The following is a 24,470-nucleotide window of genomic DNA, read 5'->3' as shown; positions in this document are numbered from 1 at the left end:
GATCATTGGCCAAGTAAAGAAAAATGCGGGAAATTGCCTAGACCCGGGCACATTATTCATTATCATTCATGAAGGCAAACTCTGTATAGAAAACCCATTACTCAGCTTCTGTCGTATTTCATTCACCCTAATGGGCATTCCTCGCCTGCTTTTCGGGTGCGAAATCATGCGGGCAAGTTAAAGCCAAGGTGACTTGAACCGTTGATGCAGCTGTATGTCTTCTTTTTGATTTTCTGCCGCTAATGCAGGCAATCTGTCCTCCGCAGATAGGTAAAGGAGAATCCTATCATCATCAACCCGATGCTCTGGCAATGCTGCTCGGTTAATGCTGATCAGGCGCCAGAAGCAGAAATTGTATTAAAAGCTCCAATTTGAATTAGAAGTAACCAAGGAATGTATACTTTTACAATTTTATGATCCAGATTTTGCTACGATCTTTCAATCATAAATTTGTGAAGTGAGGCTCAGGCAGAGGTCGAATACATATCTTTCCACCGCTAGGTGCCGGTGCATGAGCCCGGATGACGATTACCGAGCTAGAACTACCCATATTCTAGGGTAGTTGATTAGCCTTCTCCTAATTGCACAAGGCTTAACCCTTCTAAGTTCTGAGAGTGACGCGGTATTCAAAAACAGCAACGAACCTACTATTCAACTAGTTTTTGACATCGCCAGAGGAATCGGTCCTTTGAATCTAGCTTTGAAAATCGTTTTATGTCATCAATCCCGTTTATCCACACGTGAAGAGACACATATTCAGGATCGATCCTGGGTGGACACGAAATTTACCGTTCAAAGCACGGTGACTAAAAAGATAGCAATGCACCAAGACAATTTCGTGATGCTATTCACAGACCCTACGATAAGTGGCAAGTATCACCCGCTTTTCCAACCTAGCTGCTCATTGGAGGTAGATTTTGATAGAACACAAGCGAAACTGGGGTTCTATGTACCTACCGACTGGATACAGTCGTTGGTTAGTCCCTGAACATAACCATCCAACTTTTTGGCGTTTCAACCAGGCTATACTTTGAACACTTCCAGATAGGCTTTGGATCAGATACAATTTCATGGATATAAGCACACACCTACGTCTCATTTGGCTGTATGCTCTGCTAAGCAGATCATCATCCTTCAAACATCAACTTACAATGTGTGTCGTTTCTTGAATGCCGTTACTCTCCAATCGACTCTATATGCACATTGTGATTACTGCATATAGTCATTTCTTGTAAAGATGAAATATACCTACATTTCCTTGCTGGTGGGCTTAGCCGCGGATTACATTCATCCTCTTCTATAAAGGGGCATGCTCTACGAGCTTAATAGAACTTTGATGGGTGGTCTCAGTACACTTTGCGGGCTTGGACAACACCGCCGCGTATGTCACAGGCAGAGAATACACTGATATCGGTAGTAGTCCGTCTAGGGTGATTTTTGATAGGCCAGAGAAGCATCAAATCATTCATGAATCTTCAGAATGAGCCTGTTCTTTTTATTGTAAACGCAGAACCAGGGATAGCCACAGGAATTTGTGTCCTTATTCAGCCTTTGTCAACCTGAGTCTTATCTTTCGTCATGTCTGGAAGGGTATAATGCTTGCGCTGCCTCAGTGGTACATATTGTTGCTTTGATGAATGACACAGTGGCAGTGGCAAGGTGAGTAGTACCGGAAGAAGAGTAATCAAGCGACGGCCTCCGACTTAAGGAACCACTGTCCATTGTCTCAGCATATGAAATATTGCAATCGAAAGCTGTCTCACAGCCAACCTTGAAGATGCCCAGTGCACCTAGAGGCAATGTTTAGACGGCGTTGAAGGTTCAATAAAATGTCGCAGGAAACTCAAGATCTGGCTGAAAGGCCTGAGGTCCCGGTCTGCCTACCAAAGAAAAGAGCGTCATTTATCAAAACATGGGACATACCGATTGGCTTTTTGGGGCGTCGTCATACTTTATTTAATGTGTGGATAGTAAAAATATTTCAAACACCATACACAAGAATATACTATTCCATGAAATGTGGTAAGGAAGAGGATGAGCAGGACCAGGCACTTATCTTGGCACGTCCATCCTGCTCTTGAATCCAAAGCTGTAGCATCTAGAAGGCGGCTCCGGGGTATTTCAAGAACAGTGCACTCTAGAGTGAGTAAATATTCGCACATTTAGAAACGTTCTATTGCGAATGTATCTTGTTCGGGTTTTTAGGATGCCACAATTAACGGAGTTTGCAGAGGAACGCTAGGCTACGCGACGAAACCCGGGAGTGCAATTAGTACCACACCATCTTAATGGCTCCCTCAAAATTGGGCAGGGGATATAATCAGCCTCCATTTCGACACTTGAAGCTTGTTTGTATGAGTAGCTTTACTTCATTCAAGGAATTCAGATGTTCATTTGTATTACCCTATCAATGCTTTCACCCCCCACCCCCCTCTTTCGAAAAACATTACAAGTATTATCATTTCACCGTGATGAGTCGAAATTGAATGCTTAGCACATCGGAAGTGCCAGATCAGAGCCCCCAATAATCACCTTGAAGGTGAATAACCAGAACATTCAAAATTTCCAGTCCGCTTCACCCTACAGCCTTGAATCGCAAGAGAACAGGAATAGGCAAACTCCATGCGATTCGGATCATGACACTCTGCCTATGATCCAACTTTGTAGGGCAAATGATGGGCTGGACTTGGATCTATGGCGTGCCGTACAACTCCGGCGAGACTTGCTCAGGCCGCGTGATCATTGCTCGAGCTTGCAATAGGCCCATCTCTCAGAGGTGCAGAGGGCTTGTTGATATCCGCGACACCCCGATCGGTGGCGCTGGCAACATCCCTAATTCGCAGGCCCAGCCTCGCTGGGTCGATCTTGCTATGACCCCAAAGAAGGATTGACCCGAAGACTGGTTTGGCAAGCAAGTCCAAAACACCGTAGAAGACCGCCTCGGAGTCGGCTGAGATGACGTTACCACCCTCACATAAACCCCACGCAATAGGGTAAAGGGTCCACATGATCAGTGTCCAGACAGAAACCATGATGAAAAGTCGGTTAACGTCCTGTCCGATCGCCTTGGCGTGGGACATACCAACCACAATGACAATATACGCGACCATGAAATAAGCCACGCATCCGATGGTAAAGTAGCCCCATTTGTACTGGCTCTTGACTAAAGCACCGATGAGGCCAGTAACGACCATAATCTCATCAAGAACGACAGTGAACAGGATAGTGGGCCACGGAAGACCACAGGTCAGGAGGATGTCCGCAAGGATAAGAGGAGTGGTGATGAACCTACGAACAACGGTCAGCCTTCAGAAAGAACACAAAAAAACTGAAATACAGGTCTCTTACCAGTCGATGTATCGCGCGTAGAAAATTTCTCGAGCGTCTCCGGCCACTAGATGGTTCGACCGCTGAAATTCCACTGGGATAGACACCGCACCCAAATTGGCAGCCATGGTGAAATAGGCAATCCCTGCCACGAACGTGATTGATCCTGTTATGTAGTGGAACAGACGATGCGTCCGAGGAACCTTGAACATGAAGCCAAAGAACGCGAAGGTAGATGCAAACATGACTGCGCACACTGCCCAGTACCAGTCACTTCCATGAGTGGTAATGTTGATGGGACTATCCTTCGGTTGTGCGTTGAACACATTGTTCTTTTTCTGGAGGTGAAGGAAGTCTTCCATGTTGCACCCTGCGTTCTCAATATACACTTAATTGCTCTGAAGAAAGGGAGAATGGTTTGTGTAGAAGCCCGTGGGAATTGTGGTAGAGGGGGATATTTAACACTAGTTTTGGTTCAAGGCAGATCGCCGCCTGGTCGCCTGACTCATGATAAGCGTCACCTTCTTTTCCGTTTTTCTCTATTCCATTTTCCAGAAGGGTCTTGTGGTATTGACTAAGATTTGAATACGGATTTTACCTTGGATGCACTATCATTCTGCGACTGATTTTCCTATTGACTGTCTCTCAATCAGGTAACTCTGACATCATGAACAGCAGCAGGACAAGTTTTGGACCTTATTGTTGGCATCGTGCTGGTCGCCCCGAATTTGGTTAAAAACGCAATAAATCTACTACGGCCGACATGTCTACAACTTACGGTTAAGGACGGCATTTTGTCGATCTATCGATCGCGCGACGACCGCCTCCATGAAATTTTAGGTAAGAATGCACCAAATGCCGACGGCGCGAATATAGTGATCTTTGACGTCATCTTGGGGTTTCACACCCGAGCCGGCCCTGATCAGCACGTCTATGCGCGTTTCGAGCTTGCCCCAACGATTGCAATAATAAGAATAATAATTAAATGCTCCCTACTGTGCTGCTCGTTCCAGCAGATGACATGGACCATATTAGCAAAATGTTGAACTACCTTCACGTTGCAAACCCTGGCTCCTGGCGAATCGCTTTCTCTCGACCGTCACTACCGCCGAGCACCGCGTCAGCCCCTCAAAGATGTGCCTGGCGAAATAACGGGCTTGTTGTACCTCGAAACCTTTTGCGTCGTCATACTGCATCTAGTATACAATTGCCACCGAAGGAGAGCTCTTGACAGTTTTAGAATAACTTTGGGGGTACTTCGAAGATTTAGACAAGATCCCTCTCCCCTAACCCCCCATCAAATCGTGCACAAGACAGGTTTGAGGTCCCAATCTGTACTATGCGTCACACGTGTTGTCAATCAAATTCTCTGGAAACATATGTCCGTTCAACACTCTTGTATCAGGGCTTTTCACACAGCTGTTCCGCTACGGATCAGCAATTCATAAACATGTACCTTCTGTCCCTAAAAAACGCCCCAGGTGACGAGAATGCTGTCTAGATCTGCAGCTCGCAAAACACTCTCGCAGTCTAGAGGAAGCTTGTAGTCCCGCCTGAACTGAAAGAGCCCCACAAGCGTGCATGGGCAGGTTACGAGGCGCAAAGGGCACAAGACGATGATCGAGGGTCTCGCGCGGGCCGTGAGCACGGGCGATGTGGGGTGGTAGATTGAGTTTCCATGATTCTGATCGTCAACCCGCCTTGGGCGACTTGAGAAGACAAGCCTTGCCCCACCTCGCTCAGGAGCGGATCCCGGATTTGCTAGCCGATCTCTATCCGACGCCTTCCGCAAATCTCTAACTCTGGAATTGTGGGTATGGGAGGAAGTGAGCGGCATGAGAGGAGAGCGGGTCGATGGGGGTCAATGATCTGTGTCCTCTTGTATGTTGTACTGCTGTATGTATCTTTCGAGTCGCAGAGGAGATTACAATGATAATGTGATATTATCAGTGCTCCATCGCACGTTGGGACAACATTACGAGCGGAGGTCACTAGAGTATGTCTGCCAAATTTGCTCATGATTATTTGAGTCATTAGTACTTGAATGTATGTACCTCATGTTAACAGGCACCATCCCCTGGCCGACCACTTCGATTAAAGTTACTCGTGCTTTCTGGATGTTGTCATGGCGCCAATCTAGCCTTTGACAGCTGTACCACTCCTGATCGGTTTATCCACACTGTCATGAAATTGGCCGGTGGGTTCACTGCAGCCCTCGTGCTGACAGGAATGCTTCAATTGACCTGATCGTCGATTGGGTTTGTCGTTACTACCGCATGATGCACCAGCCGTACCACAGATCCCGATGCTGGAACAGGGGGGTTGATGCGCAGAGCACCCTTTCTCGGCCGGCGTCCACTCGCCATAATTGACATGAAAAACTGGGAAATAACAAGATCTCGATCAGCGAGAAAATTGTTGAGGGGATCTCTGCGATCGATGGTGAGAAAGCCGAGCTAGTCGGCGTCCTCACGCAAGAACTGCATCGCAGGGTCACTAGCTTCGGGTCTACCGCCTGGCCTGGCCAGCCCATGTGACCCTCGGACCATCGTGCATTCGTGCCAAATTCTGCCCGCCCCTGTCAAAACCAAGATTTCCAACCCGCACCCACACTCCGACGTTGTGATCGCGACAAGATCGCGATGATCGAGTTCGATCCACCTTGACACGGTCCCGGCTGGCTCAGCTGACGTCACATGGACGTCGATATGGTTTTGACACACATCAATTTCCACGTTGTTCATGACGATGCTAAACATGGACTTCACTACGGAACTGACAACAAGCTGGATTCGTGTCCAAGCCCGAATGATAGTGTCCCCGAAGGGAAACATTCTGGGCTACTCGCGCCCTGCCAGTAACAAGCGATAGCAGCCCAGTGATTTGCGAGGGAACATTATTCATAATAATCTTTTTTTTGGCGCTCGGCCATGCCTCTGTCATCGAACTTGACGTCCTTGGGGTAATCCCATGTTCTCCACAATCGGACCCAGATAACGAGGTCATTATTCGTCTGGAGATCGGAAGCAGCAAGGAATTATTTACCGTGGAGGGTCGGGTTGTAATGAATTTCAGTAGCCTTAGGATGGGCTACAATCCGGTTCCGATGCTCCGACCTCGTATAGGGCTAGAGCGGTAGACCCGGACACAAACACCGGACTTCAATAACACACTCGAAGCAGGGCAGCGAGTTGCCACGTACAGTATCTGTTGTCTGTCTTGGGCTTGTGGGCTGACCTTCCACCATTTGCCAATGATTAGGTATAGGTCTGACGAGGGAGTTTTAAACCGAACTACACACATGGTACTCCCAAGTTAGCACAGGACCCACGCCCCCTTCTCCTATGTGGTCATCGAGACCACGGGCTAAATGCTTGTTCTTCGACTAGGCAATGATGTAACTTCCACAGCCAAAATGCATCCGATGATAAACTGTCTGCTCCACTGCGCACTGGCATGTTCCTGGCATTGCTAGTCCCCCTCTGATACTTTTCTGTTCGACATGGCTAGCCCAATTTTCTAGCCGCCATAGATTTAATATGACAGGAGAAGCATTCATTACCTTTTTCACAGGCTCCTGGCGGACGACCAAACACGCTGGTCTTTCCACATCGACCAAAATTCCGGGAATTTTGACTGCAAGATGCCCAGATGGTATTTCAGCGGTAACTTCGAACCGATACAGCGCCAGCGGGATCTGACTTCCTGTCCCTACTCCGGCTCAATCCCCGCTGAGCTCATAGGCGGCCAATATGTACGAAATGGCGGCAACCCTCAGGGGATGCCCCAGAATGACGAGCGCTCGCACTGGTGGGATGGGGATGGCATGCTGTCCGGTGTCTACTTTAAGCAGCTGGAAGGCGAAAAAAGCAGATCCGAGCCACAATTTGTGAACCAGTACTTGCTGACCGACGTCTATCTCGCCGCTCGGTCGATGCCGAAGGGATTTTCCCCTCCGGTGCTCAGCTTGAGCGTCATGCTCGATCCTTGCATTTCAATCTTCGCTTTCGTGTGCGAGATCGTGCGATGCACAATTCTGATCATCTGGTCACACATCAGCCCGTTGGTGCCAGCAATCCGTAATATCAGCGTTGCAAACACCTCTATTTCCTTTCACGATGGTAGAGCTCTAGCGCACTGTCAAAGCGGGCCACCATTAAGAGTCTTATTGCCAAGCTTACAGACGGTCGGTTGGTTCAATGGTGTATCGGCAGAGGGAGAGCCCGAGAGCCATCCTTCTTTCGAGGAGATCATTGGTGGAAAGGGCCCGTTGGGATTTTTGAAAAACTGGGCTACATCCCATGTGAGTCAATGAGGAGATTGTGGGAAGAGAACAGACAAGCCCCATGCTAACCATCAACAGCCCAAAGTTGATCCCGATAGTCACCAAATGATTTCCTTTCAGTCCTCATTCTTGCCACCCTTTGTCTGGTATACTGTGATTCCCGAGCAAGAACATTACCCAGGAAAAGCCGGTTCTTATTCGAGATTGATGAATGCACCAATCCCCGGAGTGACGAGCCCTAAGCTGATGCACGACTTTGGCGTTTCGGGGACCCATACCGTCATACTTGATCTTCCACTCTCCTTGAACCCCTTGAATACGATCAAGGGAAAGCCCCCAGTTCAGTACGATTCACAGTTTCAATCGCGCTTTGGAATATTTCCAAGAATGGAGCCTCAACAGATACGGTGGTACGAGTCAGACCCTTGTCTCATCTTCCATACTGCAAACACTTGGGATGGTGTCGAGACCTCTGGCTCTTCCAAAGAAAATGTGAAGGTGGTGAATATGCTCGCCTGCCGCACGACCACGCCCGCAGTACTCTATTGTGCAGGTTCGTCGGGCTATCCGCGCGATGCTCACTACCTGGATCAAGGCCACGATGCGTGTAGCTTGTATTATTACTGTTTCAACGTCTCCGATCCAGTACAAAACACCATCATGCACGAGTGGGCTTTGTCCGCAATCCCGTTCGAATTTCCCATTGTGGCACCCAATCGAGCGATGAAAGACGCACGTTTCATTTACGGTTGCTCGACCACCGATCCAAAGCTGACCGCAAGCATTGGACAAGGTGTCAAGATTGACTGCCTCGTCAAAATGGATGTGCGGAAATTGATTCAAACAGGTCTGAAGAAAATGCCAACACCCAAAGTGGGGTGTGTTGATACTCGAAGCATACAAGATATCATCGCCAGCAAGGACAATGACGACCCGATCCGAGTTTTCCAGGCTCCAAAGGGCTGGTACACTCAAGAGGCTTCGTTTGTCCCCCGTGCAAATGCCACACGAGAGGATGACGGCTTTCTTCTGGCGTTCTTGTTCGACGAGTCTCAGCTACGTGACGACGGAAGTTGCCCATTAAACGCTCGCAGTGAGCTGTGGGTAATTGACGCCCTTGATATGAAGACTGTCATTGCACGAATTCTGCTTCCGCAAAGAGTGCCGTATGGCTTTCACGGTCACTGGTTTTCTCGAGAAGACATTGAAAAACAACGGTCTGTCAAGTCATTGCGACGGGGTCCCGACTGAATGACAGCCAGGATTGTCCGGCTTGTCGATTCTGTTTGTAAATAGAAGTTGCCTTTTGCTCTACCACCGAGAGCGACCTGGCATGGGTACATACATTTTTCATTATCTAATACCACAGCACTGTGGGACGGAAGAAACCCTGGAGGGAGGGGGAAACGAGATACCTATTTGGCTTCTGAAATGCATTTGATATTTTCAGTTTTGAACTCTCACCCTGAGGTCGATACTCTAATAATAACAGGTATCTATGTACGAAGGGAAAGGATACCGAACAAGGATGGATCCCCTCTTCATCCTAGATTCTACTTCCAATTTTGAAAGCGAGTCAGAGTGAATATTGCAGATTGGGCTCTCCTATCCTGGTGAGTTTGTGGTAGCCTGGCTGATGTTGGTTGAGTATTTGTACCTGGATTTCAGTAAGATTCCAATTTATGTAGCTGATTTCCCTCTGGACGCCCTGTGTGATATAATGGAGCTTACAATACACCTCCGTTTTGAAGATTAGATCTCAAAAATCACAGTCCCTGACTTTTTCCTGAGAATACTGGGTTGGAGATTGACATTTGCTCGTTTCAAACATATTTTCAACCATTCGACTGTTCATAATCAACCTCGATCCCAGGATCATCGTGCATGCTTTTTCAGGTGTGTCTCATGTGTCACACAGTCTCAAGCCACACAGTTTCAGAAATGGCACTAAGGCGTTATCAAAGGTTTAACAAGTTGCTTGGCTTTTACTATATCAATCTCTAGGCTGAAGGAGTACAGCAAGGCGTGAGCATGGTGATCTACCATCTCGACGTAATTTATTCGATGAGTGTGATGTTTACTTGTATATAATGAAACTGGTCACAGTGATAATGAAACGGCCCGCCTTTTTGAACGAGATCAATCTATCTGCAGTCCTTGAAATTTATAATCCCCAGCATCAGTAAAGTCTCTCGAAGCTGGTCATCCTAGCTCTTCCACCTCAAGAAGAGCAGACCTTCCGCTCAGCTTAGAAGTGACTATCGGAGTGAAAAAAACAAAACGTTTATCACTGGTTTCATCATTGATTTTGTCCATCACTCTCGCTTCTCACCCCGATACAAAAAAAAGTTGTCAGCATTCAATATACCCTACTTGGTTCATTTAAAATTGATTTCCAGGTTTGTAATCCAAAGTATCGGGTGTAGTACCGGATTCAACATTCAATTATATAGAATCCAATCCATATTGACAGTTGCTCACGTGACTTAAGGAGTGAGATCTATGGGCACCTGCCTCCAGGCTACTAGCCTGACACCCCGGTGCCTCGAGTTCTGTTCGCCTTTAAAACCCCGGTATGAAGAGGCATTTTTAGGATCTCCAAGCCGAATATTCGTGGCCACTATTCGCATCACCGCGGGAAATTCTTACAATACCTCGCACAACTGCCCGATGGACCTCACTTCAGCGGAGATTGACCTGGTCGCTGCCGCCAAGACCACCATCCAATCAATCCCTCCATCGGACATCCATAGCGTTGCCTCCGCGACCCTGTCCGCAGACGGCCGAATATTCTCGGGCTTGAACGTCTTCCACTTTACTGGGGGTCCCTGTGCTGAGCTGGTGGTGCTAGGTACTGCTGCCGCCGCGAATGCCACAACGTTGATCAGCATCGTGGCTGTTCGCGCCGGGACTGATGGCGAAGGGGAAGTCTTGAGCCCTTGCGGTCGGTGTCGACAAGTTCTGTGGGATCTGCAGCCGGAGATTAACGTGGTAGTGTCGACAAATGGACAGCTGAAGTCGATTCCCATCGGTCGGCTTCTACCTTACGCGTATGAGTACAAAGATTGAAGCGTCGTGCACCTTTTGTTTGCCACGAGGACAGTTTTCTTATTGGACTCAGAGGACGGCGCAAATCGTCTATATATGTCCAAAAGCTTGCCAAATCGACGTGGACGCAAGTGCTGGTGGATGTCAGCAGTCGGCAGCCAGGTGCGCGGATCACCATGCTGGACTCAGGCTCTCGCAATTCATCGTGTGAAGTGCGGTGACGGCGCGGCGAAGATAGCGTATTATGGAGGGATCTGCACGCAGCTTCCTGGGTCGAGACCTTGAACTACCTCGCTGGCCGGTTGCAGTCCACCTATTTTGCTTTTACAAATTGAGCACAGTGGAATCCCTCTATGAAAGTTCCTCTATTCTGTATACATTTTTGTGCTGGTAGTTTCATGATCTCTTAAAGGAACTCGTTTAGTCCTGTCTCGCAGGGGCGAGCTCGATCTTGCCGACAATGTCGTCAATGTTCTTCATCACCTCCGGGGTCAGTTGATCAAGGACCTTCAAGGCCTGAACATTCTCAATAATTTGTTGAGGGTTTGATGCTCCCGTGATCACCGAGGAAACGTTCTGGTTCTTGAGACACCAGGCCAAGGCCAGCTGGGACTGTGTGACGCCAAGTTGATCGGCAATGGGCTGAAGAATCAGACCGAGTGTTAGCGATCCATTGCGATTTCCCTGAGTAAAAGCCGTGACTGGTTGTCGAGGGGATAATGGCAGAAGGGGGAAAATATAATACAGGAATGAAGAAAGGTCTCTAGGCACAAAAGACTGCAGACTGGCATGCAGCAGCACGTACCTTCAACTTAATGACCTTGGAGATAGACTCCTTCCACTCATCATTGCCATACATCGATTCACGGACCATGTTGCTGAATTTATCGTTGCTGACCGCGAAACGGGATCCGGCCGGGGGCTGATCGGGCGAATCGTTATATTTACCACTGAGCAGGCCCATCTTGATGGGGCTGAAGACCGTCAAGCCAAGGCCAAATCGGCTGTAGAGACGTTGGAATTCACTTTCGACCTTTTCCCGCGCCAGCAGATTGTATTGAGGCTGCTCGACGACTGGAGGAATCAGGCGCAGCTCTCGGGCGATCCCGCACGCTTCGGCGATCTCATCGGCCGACCACTCAGAGGTACCCCAGTAAAAGGCCCAGCCGCGCTCAATGACATGATTGAAGGCTCGAACCGTCTCCTCCATGGGCGTCAATCGGTCTGGCCGGTGCGCGTAGACAATGTCGACGTATTCGAGGTTGAGACGCTTCAAGGATGATCGCAGACCCTCGACGATGTGCTTGCGGGAGAGTCCGTGGTTGTTGACGAGGACCTCGCCGTTGGCGCCACCCCAGTTGAGCTTGGTGCTAATCACAATATCATTGCGCTTCCAGCCCAACTTCTCGATGGCGTGGCCCATGGCGATCTCCGATTGACCGTCCGCATAACTACCGGGTGTCAGCCTTATTTTCACACAGTCGATTCCCTATAGGGAAGACTGACCTCTCGGCGGTATCGAAGAAGTTGATTCCGCAGTCATATGCCTGCTTCATGCAAGCAATCGTTTTTTCTAGGTCCCTCAAGTCAGAGCGGGCGCATTACTTCAACTGGGCATTTTCTGAATTCTCACCATTATCGACGTGTCCACCGAATCTAGAGAAATTTCTGTCAGCGCCTCACTCAATCGTAGATGCGACATAAGACTGTAGTGCGTAGTCGAGCAGCCTTGAACGTACGTGAGCCATCCTCCGAGGCCGAGAACCGAGACATGAAGGCCCGAGTTCCCGAGTCGCCGGTACTGCATCCCCGTGTTTCTAGGTTCCGCCCACGCCATTTTTGGTTTCTTGCCGAACGAGTTCTTGTTGTTGCTGCTGCTACTGCGCAGAGAGAGTTTGAGAAGAGGCAAAGGGAAAACGCCCAGAGGTGGATGTGAGAGGGATGTAGTTGTACTGAATTGTCAGAGAGGGAAGGCAGGTTCACGGTGCGAAGTCCAAAGTCTTTCTAGGGTTCAGGTTGCGGCGATTGGTTCAAAAAGCCACGTTGGATGATTTCCGACACAGCTTCCCAAACGGCTAGAGCCGACCGTGGCCCGGGGAAATTCTCGGAGCAGCAAGCTCTCCAGCGACCGTTCTCATGACTGTGTGGATTGCCTGAGTCATGAGGGGTATCACTAGGAGTGTATGTCGGTACCTGGTGGGGACCCGGAGGAGAGAAAGAGCGTCTCTGGATTTCGGGGAAGATTCTGGCGGGGCAAGTGGAGAACAACAGGAAGGGAGGACCGAGGGCGAGGTCCAGACGAGGTCATCTGATCGTCCGCTCTTTCGGCCAAAGTGATCACTTGGCATGGAATTCCGGCAGCACAGTTGAGATTGACAGGACTTGTCCGCGGGATCCATACGGGCAGTGCGTCTGAAGCATGGTGCCTCGCTGAGACCGTGTAAGATATTCCTACCTACTACCGACTCAATGGTCACCCTATCGAACGCGACAGATTCTCACGTTGGAGCCGTACCTCTGTGTCACCTACTACTACCTGCCGTGGGAAATACTGACTACACAGGCAATCCACGGACCGGTCTGTGGAGTATTCAACATAGGTGTACTACGACCCCCGCATATTGATGCCACTCGAGGACCGTACCAGTAAGATGATTCACAATTAGGATCAAGACTCAAATGGTTCAAACATGAATCCATGTGTGGTGTATTATAGACTAAGAATCAAAACCTGCTGACACCTAGGCCCAGACGCTCAAAAAAAATCGTGTAAAGTCCCTGCAGGGACCGCAAGAAAGACAGAACACCCAAATTCACGCAGAAGGGCTAATAAAAAATAAATCACGTCAACATGCTTCTCCTCACCAAAACCGATGGATCTGATTACGTGTCAGCCGTGACGCTCGACACTTCCGCACAATCCCACGCCGTGGCCAAGTTTCCCCTGGCATTGAAGATGCTCTCATGGGTCTGGGGTTGCGTGTTGTAGGCCTCGTCGGTCGCCTTGACCACCAGCCTCGTGCACTCGGAAACGGAGTCGGTCCGATCATCGGGCATCGGGCCCCGATAACGCCACCGCTTCCAGCACCAGGCCCGATTCCCTTTGACGCGAGCCCGATCGTCCAGCAACTCAGCCTCGTGCCAGGTGCGGCCACCATCGGCACTGACGTCCACGCGAATGATCTCTCGCCCTCCCCAGAGTAAGCATAGCCCTCCGCCGAGATGGTTCCCAGGCCATTCCCTTCGTCTTTCCGGGGAACCTCGACGTGAGTGATGGCAGACGTGACGGGCATTTCTTGAATTGAGCGAGCCCGCTCCCAGCGGGGGTTGTTGACCTCGCTCGGGCAAAAACTCTTATAGTCGCGCTGCTGCCACTGCGTCGGTGACTCGTCCGGAGAGATGGTGATCTGTGAGAGCCATTTCACACTGCGGGCGGCCACCGTGCCGGGCACGATCACGCGTACGGGGTATCCGTGATCTCGGGGTAACTCCACCCCGTTCATCGAAAAGGCCAAGAGCACATCCCCCCACGGGTCAATCGCCTTGCGGATGGGGATGGACGCTCCATACGCCTCCATCGCGGAGAATTGCACATGTTGGGCATCGTCGGGCAATTGGTCGAGACTTAAGCCCGCGTCAGCGAGAACGTCAACCAGCCGGACTCCCTCCCATTCGGCGGTCGAAATGGCGCCAGCCTTCCACTGAAGACCCTTGGTGGTCCCTGCAGCGTCGGTCATGGACTTTCGGCGATTCCCTGCACATTGCAGTGTAGTTGTGATCTTATGCCGTGGGAAGCGCTCCTTCAACTCCTTGACCGTGTACGTTCGCTCCGTTCCGTCAACCATCTCAATATTGATCTCATGATCCTCGCCTTTCACGGCGGGGACCCAAAAGTGGTTACGGACATAGAATAGCTCATTGGGAGTGATGAAATCCTTCAAGCCATCTCGAGGTGTTTCTGCGTTTCGTGGGCAAGCCGTCAGTGTGATCAGTCGCGCATCGCGTTCGGGATCATTCTGGAATGGATCCAAAATCGCCCCTTGAGGCACGCGACCATCCTGTAAATCGGCCTCGTCGATGACGCCGATTTTGTACTCTTCCAGGATCTCGTAGACGTCGGGGCGCTTATGGATGGTAAAAATGTCCCAGAAGGGCTCGAGACTTCCCCCGGCAGCGGTCAAAATCACATCTCCTCCAGGATGCGCTGCAATCCAGTCTGTGATGTCATAAACGGAGGTTCCCCTGATTACCCATGGATTTTGGGATGACCCGTCATGTTGTCTCACTTCGGCCAGGCGGAAAGTCTTGATTTTGGAGTCGGTGGTCTTCTTGTGGCTTCGGTCTGATGGTGTCTCGTTGAAGAGTTGTAGAGATCCGATGGCGAGTCCGACCAATACGGCACTCCTGCTCGCAAGGGTCGCCCACTGTACTCTGGGCTTTGATTTGGGGCTAGCCTGAGAATGAAAGGAGTTCCTGAGGGCAACCGGTCGTGATATTTGCTGACAAGGACATCTTCTCGGGCGAGTCCGGTTTGTGAACAAACAGAAGTTCTCCCAACGTGCCAGGAGTCGACTGGGGGCTGCGTAATTCGGCGGCATAATGATGAAGATGCACGGGAAGGGAAGCCGCTGGGCCTGCCAGCTATTGACACCTGCACTACAGACTGAGATCCCTGATGTTTAGATAGGATTTCCTTTTGGTGCAGCTGATGGTTCCTGTGGAGGAAAAAGGGTCGAAAGTATCCCTCCTCTTTTGACGTCGTACAAGCACCTCCGGACACTCACGTGGAAGCTTTTGACACGAGAAGAACGGCTGCCGCCGGCTATTTACGCAGCGCTTGAAGCAAACCGACGCAAGGGACAAGTAGGGGGGATTACACAAACACTATGGCCGGACCTTGTGTAGACCGTATTTATTTTCTCGTCTGCTATGCGTGGACGCGATGTACTGTACGTTGTAATTTACGTAGACAGATCATTCGTATTGATGGATGGAGCTTTCGGGAGATACCCGAGCGAGCTTTAGCGCCTGAGCTCCCTTCCCCGGATTTTCTTCTTTCACGCATGAGGCTCTCGCCGGAGAAATTCTCGGACACAACACCGTCTTGACTGACCACCTCCGCCTCCACGATTCGGAGAAATGCGCAGATCAATCGGTGCCCAGGACTCCGTGTGGAGCTTCAGAGTTCATCTCGCTTGGAACAGCTTTTTAGGTGAACCTGACGAGAAATGGGATCTCCAGACAGTTCATCCTTCACGATCGCATTTCCAGCTTCCGCCTTGAACTGTGTCACTCTCCAAGCAGCTGAGCTCTTTCATCGACCACGAAGGCATTTTGAGAACACAAGGACCAGACCAGCGAGGAGAACAATCTTTTAAGATTAGTGAGCTTGCTTTAATCCTGCCAGAAGAAAAATGTCACACACACCACGTCCAGGTCGCGCCGACCGAGCCAGTCCGTGCCGCTTGGAAGGAAGCTTCAGTGTACCAGATATGGCCGGCATCCTTCAAAGATTCAACGGGATCGGGGACAGGAGATCTCAAGGGCGTTATCTCCAAAGTCGACTACTTAAAACAGTTGGGTGTCGACACGGTTTGGTTGTCACCCATTTTTGAGAGTCCTCAAGTCGACATGGTATGTCTTTTCCAGTTATGCAATGGGCGCGGCCCGTGTCGGCCCTGCTTGCACACCAAGACGGTTCATACCAATTAACAGCTTCATGTTTTCAGGGCTACGACATCAGCAACTATCGGGTGATCGACCCCCAATATGGCTCGATTGAAGATGTGGACGTGTTGAGGGATCGGCTCCACGAACGAGGCATGAAGCTTGTCATGGATCTGGTCATGAATCACACCAGTGACCAGCACGAGTGGTTCAAACAGTCTCGAAGCTCGCGCCAAAACAAATACCGGGATTGGTACATTTGGAAGCCTGCCCGCATGGACGCAGATGGAAATCGTCAGCCGCCAAACAATTGGCAAAGCCACTTTCAAGGTGAGACAGTCTGAAGAATTGATACTCGGAGCCGATTCGGCTCAAGAAGTTGATAAATTGAGCTTACGAGTGTTCGGTGGCACTAGGAAGCGTCTGGGAATGGGATGATGCCACAGAAGAATACTACCTGCACCTCTACGGCAAAGAACAACCAGACCTCAACTGGGAGAATCCGGCCGTTCGCCAAGAAGTGCACGAGACGATGAGATTCTGGCTTGATCGGGGCATTGACGGGTTTCGATTCGATGTGATCAACTTTGTCAGCAAGGATCAAAGATTCCCTGACTCAACGAGTGATTTCTTCCCCGGCTGCGAATACTATGCTTGCGGGCCACGACTGCACGAGTATCTTCAAGAGCTGGGCAGTATCCTCCAAGAATACGACGCGTTCAGTGTGGGCGAGATGCCATGCGTTCACGACCCCAAGGACATCATCAAGAGTGTCCAGCAAGGCCGAAATGAGTTTAACATGATTTTCCACTTTGAGCTGTAAGTACCCCATGGAGTGATCTGCATATCTATATCTGTCTTGGAACTGCATGTCCTCTTTTGACGGCGTGCGCAGGGAACATTGCGCTAACGACCACAGAATGGATATTGATCATGGTCCAAAGGGGAAGTTTTCCCCCGGACGGTGGTCTCTTGCGGAGTTTAAGAAGACTGTCGACAAGTGGCAACAATTTATGTATCAAAACAATGGTTGGAATGCTCTCTATTTGGAGAACCATGATCAACCTCGCGCTGTGAGCCGCTTTGCCAACGATAGTCCTGAGTATCGCGAGCAGAGTGCCAAATTGATCGCCATCTTTCTCGGCTTCCAAGCGGGCACTCCTTTCGTTTATCAAGGCCAAGAAATCGGCATGCACAATGTACCGACCGATTGGCCATTGGAAGAGTACCAGGACATCGACTGCCTGAATCACTGGAGGTTCGTTTTGCAACTGATTGGCTATCCTCTTTTCCTACCGAGAACAATGGCCACTGACTCTATGGCAGACTGAAAGGTCAAAACGCCGACCGCGAAACGCGGGAAACGTTCCTCCGAGAGTACCAGAAAAAGTCACGTGACAATGCGCGCACTCCCGTTCAGTGGGACTCCAGCAAGCATGCAGGGTTCACAACTGCCGACAAGCCCTGGATGTCAGTGAATCCCAACTACTCCGTGATCAACGCCGCCGCCCAACTTGATGACCCCAACTCAGTTTTCAACTGCTGGCGCACCGTCTTGAATATGCGTAAACATCACAAGGATGTGATCGTGTACGGACGCTTCGATCTTGTGGACGAAGAAAACGACAAGGTCTTCGCTTATACGCGGACGAGTCCGCAGGGTAAAGTGCTCGTCGTCTGCAACTTTTCAGACGAAGCTGTTGACTGGGCCAGCTTGCCATGTAGGGCTCAGGAAATCTTGGTGACTACCACTGGGCGCACATTGTCAAATCTTTCCAGTGGTAATATTTCACTGGAGCCATATGAGGCTATTGCTCTGCTATTAGCGGTCTAGAAAGGTCATCAGCCCTGCAAATATGTTCAAGATTTGTAACTCCAGGCTTCATCGCGGCCAGTCATGTCAATAATATAATACATTGATTATGCGGTGTTCTGTGTGTCCATTTTATTATACCGCTGCTCCCTCCGTCGCTTGGAAATCCCAATTCTCAACCGAATCCCACATGGCACTATTAGCAAAAAGAAGCTCCATCGCACCCGCAGCATCGAGGTCAGCGAGGGTGCTGGAGAGCAGTGCATCTTGATGAGGAGACTGAAAGCCTTCGGGTAAATTGTGGTCCCAGGACATGAGATGTAAAGTTGAAAGACTGTCGTTCATGGCATGTGGAGATTTTTGTCCTGGCCGAGATGCCATGTCTCCGTGGGTACCGAAATTCCGGAGGGGCACCGGTCCAACCAGGGGTAAAGGCTGGATTTGATGATCGGGATAATATATGTGCTTCCCTTGGCTAAATGATGACACAGGCCGATCGTCCTGGGGAGGAGAGTCATTATATATTCGTTGGTTTGTGTCTTGCAATGCCGCCGATATACGAGCATGGAGCAGCGAGAGAAGTGTTTTGTTTCCGCCTCGAAAGGAGGCTAGTTTGCTCTGTAACCGGTGGAGAATGTCTCTGGAGAGCTCAATCGAGATAGTCGGATCGTTGAGCCCCGTTGTTACTGAGTCGGTCACTGCCTTTGCAATTTCAAAGATCTTGTATTCCTTCAATCGCAAAACACGATATGGTCTCTTGGTTAGTAAGTGACTCCTCACACTAGTTGCAAGGCATTGGTGGAGGGTCTGCTTACCATTGCGGGACCGTGGGCCTCAAGTGCAGAACTCGGAAGTCGAGACATAGCTTCCAGGAAATCCTTTGCAATTTGTATTGGATGCGAAAGCGATGTGACTGGCTGTTGAGGCGTGTCAAAGGTTGCAAATCTTCTACTCATCGATGCTCTCCACAATATTGCTTGCATCCACTGGGTTGTAACCCAGATGTCTGCCATCTGAATGTCGTTCGTCTCGCGTAATTGAAACGCAGCTTCTCGCAGCTGACGCTGGAGGCTACTGAAGGTGCCCCGGTTGATGGCACTGATGCCATCAAAAGGTTGAACTTCGTCTGAGTTGTGAAGTGAAGCAAACACACCAGACTGGTCAATTAATGAGAAGAGAGTCACCAACTTCTTAAATGCGGGCAGTACGTGAGTCTCATCGTCAGACTCGTCAAGATTGACAAATCTGCTATTGAATTGCAGAATGACGGGCAACTTGTGAAGCATTGCCACTCCTCTGTACGCGAATCGATCTGGTTAGCCTTGACCACACTTTTGAAAAGCTCGCAAATGCGCGAGGGCGTATATTTTGAAAGAAAAGGCACGAGTGGCGCAAGAGGTACTCACCTCTCAGTGACAAATAACAATGACATAATCCGCTGTCGCATACGCTGCTCACGCGTTGTCAAATGTACATAACTTGATTCACGATGCAAGCCCATGATCTGAGCAATGCTGATTGCTTCTCGCAGGTATAGCAACGACCTCGGACCTCCTGGTGCGCTATTCTCATGATAGACATGCAGAAAGAAAGACACACGAATGGAGTTGATATTCAGATCCGAGCTTTGTTGTTTTCGTCGAATATGGTCAATGGCTCCCTGACATTCGGCTTCCATCGAAGCCGCCATTGCCATGTTTCCGCTTTCCGGGCTATCAAGCTTGAGCTGAGCGATGGTCGCCGCCCCGATTGCAGTGGCCAGAGCATATGCGTCGAGATTTCCCGCGTCTCGGTGAAGTGAGCCCATGATCTCCTCGACATCAACGATTGGCCATACCGGGAACAGGCGCAGTCTGTAGACACAAAGTTGTAGGACCAAGGATGATGTTGATACCCGACAAGGCTCATCGCTAAATGTCAGTTGTCAGTCATTGAATTTTCCTCAGGCAGTCCGCTGTCATATTACAGCTAATTAATTCCAGTGACTCTATTCTTCCGTGGCGGCCACTCACCCGGCATGACGCTCTGGCGTGGAAGCCGGTGGATCAGACGTTGTGGAGCTTGGGATTCCCCGATTGCATGGAGATGGGGAATTTGATCTCCGGCCTGAATTTGCGTGGCTCAGTTGCCTCTCGCAAAGATCCACTGTATCCTCACAATGGTCTCGATTTTGCTGTTGTTGATGCTGCTGCTGAGTCGCAGTGATCCGCCGCATTGTCTTGGCCCGTAGGCTTCTCGGGCCCCGCGCCAACGGGCGCTTGTTGAAGGTGCAGGGGATGCCGGCATTGATACACCCAGGACACGGCGATTCACTTGAACATTTCACCTTGCGAAGCTTACAGGCATCACAGGCCCATTTGCTAATTTTCCTCGTTGGCTGCGGCATTGTTCCGTCGGGCTCTCCTTAGCTGCATGCGGGGAAAACCAGATAAGGAGGGGACTCGGTTTTCTGGGGAAAGGTCGATAGGCACGGGGCCGGGTGGGACTAGTGCGGATTAGGACTAGCGTCATATTTGCAGAGCCGAACAGGCTGCATTCCCGATCCTTCCAGGAGATGAGGTGGCCATGTTTTCGACTTTTAGTAATGCTCGAAGCTATTTGGGTATCTTATAACCAGCTCAATGGAAGGTTTCGTTTATCTGACCTCTTTTATTGGATTGTTTGTCCGGAAAAAAAAACAAAGCCCCCGCCCTAATCACCTCCAGTCAACGCTACCTACTGGAGGCGGGTTTGAATCAAGTGGGTCGGGTCTATGGGTGTACGCCCGTGCATCAGATGTACCCAGGTATATACGTACATAAGACCTCCATTTCGCGAAACTCAATATGGGCTTTAATAGCTAGGACTATGGAGACATGGAGGTACTGGGGACCTACGTCTATCTCCATTACTAAACAGGAGATGGCAGCATGTACCCATTAACAAGATCCACTAGAGCCAAGTCAATTTTACATTTGCCCCGTGGGCAGGATACTAAAATAAACAGGATCCTGGCAGGGCTCCATGTCCATCGGGAAATTTACTCTGGATCTGGTTATTTCCACTCCATTGGGGATCTGTCCGTCTGGTGAGTAGCAGCCTGATCAATTGTATGTACAGTTCATGAATATCACTGAGTGCGACCGAATGCCGTGACTTCGCCAACTTCGAGGACCTGGCTTGGGCAGTGGACTCTCCAGCTCCGTCCCGCTCTGCAACCCCTGTGCTGGGTCGAATCATATTATTAGTAATGAATTGGGGCTTTGATTTCATTCTAGTACGAGAACCGGAAATCCAGCCGCTTGTTTCCATCTTGTTCACGAGCAGGCAGGTCGTTTTTGATACGCAGCCTGTTCCTCAAGCGTCATGGCGTTCCAAGCTGCGACCTTCTTTCGGTTGAGGTATCGCAAGAATTCCCGCTGAACGAGGACAACGACCAAAGACAGTGCGCAGATGCCTACCAAGACCGCATTTCCGCGGTGGTAATATGGCGCATCGTCAGCTCGGTAGATCTGGGAGCCAATCAATGAGCCAACCTGCACAATGACGTTGTATGTGGCCGCGGTAATTGCTCGCTTCTTCACATCGAAGCTGTTCTCGGAGATCCACGAGGAGACAATAGGATGGAAGTATGGATCTAGATGCGCGCGTGTGGTTAGCAATTAAGTTCAGCTCGCTCAACCAAGGAAAATCTGTCTTACAGCCTGAGATGAGCGTTACGAGCGTGAAGCGAGACCAGTCTCGACCACCGTCCGGCAGTGTGAGCATACTGACAAGAAGAGGCAAGACCCATGCCTCTCCAAAGATCACGTGGAATGCCCGATCATTGAAACGGTTGCTGCTGTATGAGATGGCCAGCATGGTGAAGATTTGAAGCATAGCCGATGGCACTGTCAACATGTTCGCGTCGAAGGTCGAAAACCCAATGCGCCGGAGGGTGAGCGTCAGGTAGCCCTGGACAGGTGTGGCGGGAATATAGGCTACGAGACCGATGATGTAGAGCCCCCACATGGACTTGTCCATCCAGGCCTCTTTGATGTTACTCCAGTGAACCGGTTCCTTGATCGCTGTGAGACCCTTGGCTGGGTCGTCGCGAAGAATGCGCTGGAAGAGGTTACTGTCAGAGGGCCATGCGTCCAAGAGAAGGTTTCGTGACTCACATTGACCATGATCGCCTCCTGTCGCTCTGTATACCAAGACTGGCGCCATATACCACCACGGGTCTGGGTGGGGCTGGCAGGAAGCCAGAGGAAGGCCTAAGCAAAATCCCAGTCAACAAGATGTTCTCTTTGCGTGACGATGTGTGACTATCGTGAAGAGAGACCGTGGCATACCCCAATAGCAATCAGACATGTGAGAAGACCCTCCAGCAGGAAAAGCCAGAACCAGCCTGGATGGCCACCGACGCCCCTCATCTTGAGAATTCCTGCCGCGAGTAGGGCCGAGATGACACGAGCCACGTTGAGAGTGGACCAGAACACAGCGAGCCGTGTGGAAAGCTCCTTAGAAGTGTAGAAATAGGTCGAGAAGAGGATCACACCTGCAGATTGACCTTTTGTTAAACCTTGATTCACCACCCAGACCGCAGAGGAAGACAATGTTGCCATACCTGGAATGAAACCACCCTCAAAGAGACCAATCAGTGCTCTCGTCACATAGAAACTCGCACGGCCAGTCATCCACGCTTGCGCCCAGGCTTTTCATTAATCGGGTAGTCAGCGTCTCATCCCACGTTGCCATAATCATATCTCCGGCGAGGGGTAGTAGACATACACACGATACCCCACAGCATCATCATGGTGGGCAAGACTCTTCTGAAACCCAGACGTTTCGTGATCATTTGGACGGGGAACTCCGCGGCCAAAAAGCAAACCAATTGAATGGTTGTTCCCTATCGGTGTTTTCTTAGCGTTGTGTCAAATCTCATGAGGATGGTTAGCTGTTCTCACATTGTTGTAGTCATTACTCGACAATTTGAGATCTTTCAACAGATCATCGGCGAGTGCGTTGGAAAGATTTCCTCGGTCCAGCTGGAGACCAAAGAACTACAACAATAGAGTACTGTCAGTGAAAGCTCAATTGATGCTGAACAACTCGCCCACCCTCAACCCTTTCTCCAGCAATGATTGTCCGCCTGTTGGGGAAAGAGGGTAAACTTACCATAACACAAAGGCACGAAAGAAGGTAGAGGTCGGTCTTCCTGATCACTTTTTGCTCTTCTTCAGGTGTCCAACTCATTTCAGGGTCCCATCGATGACGTCCCTCGTACGACTCATGGGGTGGGAGCCGATCAGAGAGCCTCTCTCGTCCAACTTGGACCTTGGAGACGTCTGATTCATTCGACGCATTTTGCACGTCCGAGACGTGAGTGATTGAAGTCTTGTCCATAGCGAACAAGATCCTTAACAGGGCAAGTGAATCGGTCGTGTGGCTAATAAAAGGGAAATTTGCCCCAAATCGACCCTAAAGACTGGTGAGCACCAGTTCTCAACGTCGACGGTTCTTGACCCTGGTCGCCCGCGGGAAATTGATGCCTTTTTGTTCCCGAAATCGCCCAAAGGAGCTAATCCAGACTGAGTTGCGGGGGCGGGTGTCTGGACGCAGAAACTTTACTCGAATTCAAAAAAGTGATGGCTCTTCGCCGAGACCCTGGGCTGAGACTCCGGTTAGTCTTGTTGATCGCTCCAATAGATTGGAAATCCGGGGCCCCAGACCGGCTGTGTGGGGTGTCGATACCCGCGACTGACCTGCCTGGGCTCCGAGTCGGTCAACCTCAAGTGGCGAGAAGATCCGAAGTACCGTACTGTACCTGGTACGTACCTGGTATGCTGTACAGCTTTTACGGAACTTTCATTTGTCGATTCTCTCAGCAAGTGGCCGCAAGGTCAGTAGTACAAGTGAACACACGGTGTGTCCTCGTTTTTGGTGCGGCTGTCTTGGTTTTCAGGTCGCTGCCAAATCTCGCAGATATCAATCCGCAGGTAAGTGCAAGTGAACGTATTTCCAATTGTCAATATGCACGGTTTCTTTTTGGGCTCATACTGCCTTTAAACATATTTTGACTGCTCAGCATGCTGCTTGAGTTGAGCCTCGTCACGTGTCCTCGCGCCATCATCGGCTTGATTGCGTGACAAGCCACGGAGAAAGCTCCCTGCAGCTCCAGTGGGCAGACTCGTCACTCCAAAATGAGATTACATATCGTACTGTACAGGACCTTCCAGGGTCGTAACACACATAGTACAGTACACGGCATTACCTGCGCACCTGCAATCTTTCAGACGGTGGATCCTCGGAATGTACATTGCGGCGTTCAGCATGATAGTAGCTCCTAAAAAAACACCCGGCCTGGAA

At 50.2% G+C, this 24,470-nt stretch overlaps 10 protein-coding genes across 10 annotated transcripts; 3 read left to right on the top strand and 7 right to left on the bottom strand.

The window, feature by feature from the left end:
• Nucleotides 1-2,726: 2,726 nt before the first annotated feature.
• Nucleotides 2,727-3,689, bottom strand: POX_b03475 (uncharacterized protein; the record flags this gene model as incomplete). Its single annotated transcript, XM_050112371.1, has 2 exons — nt 2,727-3,288; nt 3,349-3,689. The coding sequence occupies 2 exons, from the start codon at nt 3,687-3,689 to the stop codon at nt 2,727-2,729; spliced, it is 903 nt and encodes a 300-aa protein (XP_049972717.1).
• Nucleotides 3,690-5,561: 1,872 nt separating this feature from the next.
• POX_b03474 (uncharacterized protein) lies at nt 5,562-5,702 on the bottom strand (the record flags this gene model as incomplete). The annotated part of the gene is made up of 1 exon (XM_050112370.1): nt 5,562-5,702. One exon carries the CDS (start codon nt 5,700-5,702, stop codon nt 5,562-5,564), a length of 141 nt encoding a protein of 46 aa, XP_049972716.1.
• An 81-nt stretch (nt 5,703-5,783) lies between these two features.
• POX_b03473 (uncharacterized protein) lies at nt 5,784-6,161 on the bottom strand (the record flags this gene model as incomplete). The annotated part of the gene is made up of 1 exon (XM_050112369.1): nt 5,784-6,161. One exon carries the CDS (start codon nt 6,159-6,161, stop codon nt 5,784-5,786), a length of 378 nt encoding a protein of 125 aa, XP_049972715.1.
• Nucleotides 6,162-6,970: 809 nt separating this feature from the next.
• POX_b03472 (uncharacterized protein) lies at nt 6,971-8,863 on the top strand (the record flags this gene model as incomplete). Its single annotated transcript, XM_050112368.1, has 2 exons — nt 6,971-7,630; nt 7,691-8,863. The coding sequence occupies 2 exons, from the start codon at nt 6,971-6,973 to the stop codon at nt 8,861-8,863; spliced, it is 1,833 nt and encodes a 610-aa protein (XP_049972714.1).
• A 1,419-nt stretch (nt 8,864-10,282) lies between these two features.
• Nucleotides 10,283-10,681, top strand: POX_b03471 (Blasticidin-S deaminase; the record flags this gene model as incomplete). Its single annotated transcript, XM_050112367.1, has 1 exon — nt 10,283-10,681. One exon carries the CDS (start codon nt 10,283-10,285, stop codon nt 10,679-10,681), a length of 399 nt encoding a protein of 132 aa, XP_049972713.1.
• Nucleotides 10,682-11,080: 399 nt separating this feature from the next.
• Nucleotides 11,081-12,497, bottom strand: POX_b03470 (putative voltage-gated potassium channel subunit beta; the record flags this gene model as incomplete). Its single annotated transcript, XM_050112366.1, has 5 exons — nt 11,081-11,302; nt 11,466-12,111; nt 12,167-12,233; nt 12,294-12,316; nt 12,400-12,497. The coding sequence occupies 5 exons, from the start codon at nt 12,495-12,497 to the stop codon at nt 11,081-11,083; spliced, it is 1,056 nt and encodes a 351-aa protein (XP_049972712.1).
• A 1,024-nt stretch (nt 12,498-13,521) lies between these two features.
• On the bottom strand, nt 13,522-15,258 carry POX_b03469 (Sulfite oxidase; the record flags this gene model as incomplete). The annotated part of the gene is made up of 1 exon (XM_050112365.1): nt 13,522-15,258. The coding sequence occupies one exon, from the start codon at nt 15,256-15,258 to the stop codon at nt 13,522-13,524; it is 1,737 nt and encodes a 578-aa protein (XP_049972711.1).
• Nucleotides 15,259-15,799: 541 nt separating this feature from the next.
• POX_b03468 (Alpha-glucosidase) lies at nt 15,800-18,161 on the top strand (the record flags this gene model as incomplete). Its single annotated transcript, XM_050112364.1, has 6 exons — nt 15,800-15,904; nt 15,965-16,294; nt 16,390-16,657; nt 16,744-17,146; nt 17,247-17,585; nt 17,654-18,161. 6 exons carry the CDS (start codon nt 15,800-15,802, stop codon nt 18,159-18,161), a joined length of 1,953 nt encoding a protein of 650 aa, XP_049972710.1.
• Nucleotides 18,162-18,275: 114 nt separating this feature from the next.
• On the bottom strand, nt 18,276-20,355 carry POX_b03467 (uncharacterized protein; the record flags this gene model as incomplete). The annotated part of the gene is made up of 4 exons (XM_050112363.1): nt 18,276-18,869; nt 18,956-19,436; nt 19,547-20,050; nt 20,153-20,355. 4 exons carry the CDS (start codon nt 20,353-20,355, stop codon nt 18,276-18,278), a joined length of 1,782 nt encoding a protein of 593 aa, XP_049972709.1.
• A 1,081-nt stretch (nt 20,356-21,436) lies between these two features.
• POX_b03466 (uncharacterized protein) lies at nt 21,437-23,507 on the bottom strand (the record flags this gene model as incomplete). The annotated part of the gene is made up of 7 exons (XM_050112362.1): nt 21,437-21,756; nt 21,821-22,223; nt 22,280-22,375; nt 22,454-22,815; nt 22,893-23,010; nt 23,069-23,164; nt 23,280-23,507. 7 exons carry the CDS (start codon nt 23,505-23,507, stop codon nt 21,437-21,439), a joined length of 1,623 nt encoding a protein of 540 aa, XP_049972708.1.
• Between the last annotated feature and the right edge of the window lie 963 nt (nt 23,508-24,470).

This window comes from Penicillium oxalicum, chromosome II (genome assembly GCF_001723175.1).
Source record: "Penicillium oxalicum strain HP7-1 chromosome II, whole genome shotgun sequence".
Taxonomy (NCBI): Eukaryota; Fungi; Ascomycota; class Eurotiomycetes; order Eurotiales; family Aspergillaceae; genus Penicillium; species Penicillium oxalicum.
The sequence above is the reverse complement of the archived record's forward strand: the minus strand, read 5'-3'. Positions and strand labels throughout refer to the sequence as shown.